The sequence below is a fragment of the Ammodytes marinus genome, assembly GCF_949987685.1.
Source record: "Ammodytes marinus genome assembly, chromosome: 6".
In the NCBI taxonomy this organism is placed as follows: domain Eukaryota; kingdom Metazoa; phylum Chordata; class Actinopteri; order Uranoscopiformes; family Ammodytidae; genus Ammodytes; species Ammodytes marinus.
Genome location: NC_137235.1, coordinates 2,934,316 through 2,939,315, shown reverse-complemented (window position 1 = coordinate 2,939,315; position 5,000 = coordinate 2,934,316). Strand labels below are relative to the sequence as shown.

The following is a 5,000-nucleotide window of genomic DNA, read 5'->3' as shown; positions in this document are numbered from 1 at the left end:
CCAACTAGTCTGTTTTCTCTCTCTCTTTCTTTCTTTCTTTCTATCTATCACTTCATCTTTCTCTCTCTCTTTTTATCAATCTACAGCTCCGGAAAAAAATTAAGAGACCAGTCCAGGATTTTTCTTAAATCTTCATCTCTACATTACTTATTAAAAAAATGCTCTTTATGACAAAACATTTATTGTGAATTTGGTAGAAATGTTGTCAGTAGTTTATATTATAAAACCAAAATGTTCATTCTACTCAAACATTATGCCTATACATAGTCAAACGAGAGACACTGCACATTTGGACTGGTCTCTTAATTGTTTCCAGAGCTGTATCTATCTCTCTCTCTCTCTCTCTCTCTCTCTCTCTCTCTTTCTATCACATTATAACTTTGTCTATGTCTCTGGTTTTGCTCCTTGATAGCCAGAGGAGGGAGGGGGAGGGGTGTAGCAATCAGCTGTTGTTTCGTCCCTTCAACTCCGGCATCCAGCAGCAAAATTTTGTTTTACTTCCGTGCTCTTCTGTGATTGGCCCGTTGGTTACCATGGCGGCGACATAGGCTGGGGGTTCTGGAGGTATGACATCACGACGGCCGAGATGGACAGCCTGCAGACAGCACAGAGAGAAAGGAGTTAACACCATGTGAAAGCATGAGGTTTTTTGGCATTTTCAAGCTTTATTAGACAGTACAGAGAGATGAGGAGAGAGAGAGAGGGGGGAGGGGGGATGACATGCAGTAAAGGTCCACGGATCGGATTTGAACCCGCGACCACTGCAGCGAAGGCCGGAGACAATATGGTACGCACTCTATCCACTACACCAACGGAGCACCCCGGGATTTCAGTATTGAAGTCATTACAAAGTACGTTTTTAAGAGCTTGCTACCTTCATTTAATTAATTTGCCATTCAGAATTAGTTATTGTACGGTGGCCCTGAGAGGACATAGCAGTGCAACTTCAAATTCAAATATTATCCATGGGGCGCCCTTAGCTCAGTTGGTAGGGCGTCCCCCCCCCCCCATGGGCTTCGGCCAGCAGCGGACCCGGGTTTGATTCCAGCCCGCGGTCGTTCTCTGCATGTCACTCCCCTCTCTGCCCCATTTCACCTCTGTCTCTACACTATCAATAAAGCATAAAAATGCCAAAAAATATCTTACATTTTAATTTTTTTATCCATACGTTACAGGAAATACGCAAGTTATAACGTCACTTTTTCTGCAGTTAAATTATTATTATTTTTATTTTTTTTAAAGTAATTACAGTGTATCTTTACCACCTCAATTAAATACAATTATTTTTCACATTTATATTCTGGTAACAAAGAAGTGTGTAATCCATAAATGTTACAAAAAGTACATCATTTATAATTTCGTTTTTTTTCTCCAGTTAAAAAGAGAATAAAAAAACGTTCATAGTTTTAGTAATTTCATAGCGTGTCTAACATTTTGTTAACTTAAACCTGCAGTGTGTAGAATTTTGGGTTTTATTTCCTAGCAGATTTTGTAGAAAGTAATTATAATATCCATAAGTATGTTTAATTTAGTGCATAATAGCCGTTTTCTTTTTTTAGAATTATTATTTTTTTCCTTAGAAAGGGTCTCATATATGTCCATATTTCTGCATATTTTGGACCAAGGCCTAGTGCCGCCATCTTGAAAGTGTCATAGTTGGAATGTCATCAGGTGCATTGTTTAAAATTTAGAATTGTTCTTGTCCTTGAAGGCCACTGTATCTTCTGTTATTATTCAAAAGGGGTGGGGTTACCCAGGGAGCGTTGCATTCTAGAACTTTCTAGAACTTACTTGATGATGTCATATTACACACTGCACCTTTAATTGAATATATATATATATATATATATATATATATTTTTTTTTAACCTTTATTTCTACAGGTAAATCCCATTGAGACCGAAGACTCTTTTGCAAGGGAGACCTGTTCCCATTTACACGTTACCATTCACACACACATTCATACACCGATAGCAGGCTTACTATCGACATTCACACGAGGCAAGGTGGGTGAAGTGTCTTGCCCAAGGACACAACAACTATGACACAGGTGGCAGGGCGGGGATCGAACCTCCAACCCTTTGATCATCGGCCGACCCGCTCTACCAACTGAGACACAGTCAGTTACAAATTATACTGAGGTAACACAGAAGTGTAATCCAAAACTGTAACAGTAAGCATGTAATTTATAATATTATAATATATTTAGTTTGCTGTTAAATGGAGAATGAAAACCATTCATAGCACTGCATACGGCTTCACATACATTCAGGCTAATAGCGTTGTCTGACATTTTGCTAAATTGGATTTTTATTTTCTTGTTAGCATTTGTTGCGGCCCGTGAACACCTTTGCTTGTGGGATTTTTCCTAAATTACTTTTGTGGTACGTGTGTGTGTGTGTGTGTGTGTGTGTGTGTGTGTGTGTGTGTGTGTGTGTGTGTTTGTGACTGTAAGTGTGTGTGTGTGTGTGTGTGCCTGCCTATGAAGCAGAAACACACTCTGGTTGTCTTTCAATTATTTACCGGCACATTTCGCTGACAGGTTGGCATATTATGAAACAATGGAGCAAGTTTAATCAGAGCACTGATGCGTAAATAAAAAGGTCTAAAGAATGAATCCCAGAGGCACTTGAAGCCACTGTGGGGTTAAAGGTGCAGTCAGCGATTCTGGAGAACGCTTGTTGTCTCAATTTTCGTCCAACATAAGTGAATATCTCCTCACAATACGCTACCTGTCTGTTCTGTGTGTGTGTGTGTGTGTGTGTGTGTGTGTGTGTGTGTGTGTGTGTGTGTTGGAAAAAAAAATCCAGTGTTAATACACAGCCTAGGCTCTGTAAATATGTAAACAAAGGGTATCCAACCAAATCCAAACTGTTTACAGAGCCTAGGCTGCATTAACACCAAATAATTAATTATTATTTGAAGCGCACACCCAGTATAGGTAGGGGATTATGAGGAGATATTCCCTGATTTTGACAAAGTGGTTTTGACGGAAAATAATGATCTAGAATCGCTGACTCCACCTTTAATTCATCCAAACATGTATGAAGGTTCACCAGATAACCCCACATTTGGTAGAAATGTTGTCAGTAGTTTATATTATAAAACCAAAATGTTCATTCTACTCAAACATATGCCTATAAATAGTCAAACGAGAGACACTGAACATTTGGAGTGGTCTCTTCATTTTTTTCCAGAGCTGTATACCTTATCTTGGCTATTGATTGACAGATGTCCTAAACCCGGCCTTGAACCATTGTCTATGCACATGGAGGCTGCTGGTGCATCGAGTTCATTGTCCGACATTATTTCGCTGAGCCAAAACACACACACACACACACACACACACACACACACACACACACACACACACACACACACACACACACACACACACACACACACACACACACACACACACACACACACACACACACACACACACACACACACACACACACACACACACACACACACACACACACACACACACACACACACACACACACACACACACACACACACACACACACACACACACACACACACTTTTTTTACACAATGGAGCAGAAGGTCTTCCCCCTTATTGGAAATCTGTCTGTGATTCCTGGCCAAGTGCCCCACTGTAGTGCTCTGTATTCAGGGTAAGTGAATGGAAATTAACCCCCCACCCCCTCCCTCCACCCCCCCATGAACCCAAACCACGGAGGTCAGACAGTTAAAAGCTTTTTGACATTAGAGTTTTTTGCTCATCAAGTCCCACTGCCAGACAGACAGACAGACAGACAGACAGACAGACAGACAGACAGACAGACAGACAGACAGACAGACAGACAGACAGACAGACAGACAGACAGACAGACAGACAGACAGACAGACAGACAGACAGACAGACAGACAGGCAGGCAGGCAGGCAGACAGACAGACAGACAGACAGACAGACAGACAGACAGACAGACAGACAGACAGACAGAGAGAGACAGACAGACAGACAGGCAGGCAGACAGACAGACAGAGGGAGAGAGACAGACAGACAGACAGACAGACAGCCAGACAGACAGACAGACAGACAGACAAGAGGCAAGTCTAAATCTCTAGAGTATTAAAAAGCCGGACAATTCAAGCCTTTAACGTTTGACCAAAGTACCGTTATTATCCTTTTAAGTAACTCCAAGAGTTGAGATGGAAACGAAAGGTGAGGGTCACACAGTTAAGATACTCTCAAATGGACTAAATTGAGGGGTTTTTTTTCGAGTGAACATTCGTCCCAGCCAAGTGCAGGTAGAGTCTCTTGATACATTCCACTGAGAGTCTATAAACTAGAATATTGAATTATCTTAAAGCTCAGGGAATAAATAAACTCAAACTGTCTCCTCGACATCAGACAGCCGACACTACATCCAGAAAGCTGGACTCACTAAATATGGATATTTTCTTCTGGTGTAAATATTAGTGGTGCAGAGAGAGGCTTATTTGGGTCGGTGCTCCACAGACCAGTGGCCCACAACATGGCTTTAAGTTGAGATACTTTATTAGTCAATAGTTACATTGAAATGTGTCTTTGCGCATATCCCCTCTCAAGTTCCCACACTCCAGAGGGGGTCAGAGCACAGGGTCAGCCATGGTACAGCGCCCCTGGAGGCTCGAGCAGTTTGGAGGTTAAGTGTCTTGCTCAAGGACACAGTGGTAGAGATGGTGGGCATCCTAACACCCCTAATAACATGTTCAGTGCCACTTATAGTTTTGCTACTAACACCCTCCTGTTCGGTGCCGGGGTTCGAACCCATCCACGTTTCCAATAGTTGCAGATACACATTAAAATAAATGTTACAGATAATCTTTTTGGCATTTTTGCTTTTATGAAACACTACTAACCATTTACAAAACGAGCGCAACCACCCCACCCACCCCCACATTAAAATAATTTAACTGGTGAAACCTGAGTTGACTTCCATTTTGAAGCGGTACCGGCAGCTTAAAATTTCTGCAATATCAGCCAA

At 41.6% G+C, this 5,000-nt stretch overlaps 1 protein-coding gene across 1 annotated transcript in view; it reads right to left on the bottom strand.

Moving 5' to 3' along the window:
- Positions 1-5,000, bottom strand: part of wdr83os (WD repeat domain 83 opposite strand) — a 10,634-nt gene that overhangs the window by 195 nt on the left and 5,439 nt on the right. The window contains exon 4 of the mRNA XM_080029710.1: positions 1-595. This exon is cut by the window's left edge and continues 195 nt beyond it. Within this exon, the coding sequence (XP_079885836.1) occupies positions 529-595 (67 nt within the window). The 3' untranslated portion in view covers positions 1-528. The remainder of the gene's footprint in view (positions 596-5,000) is intronic.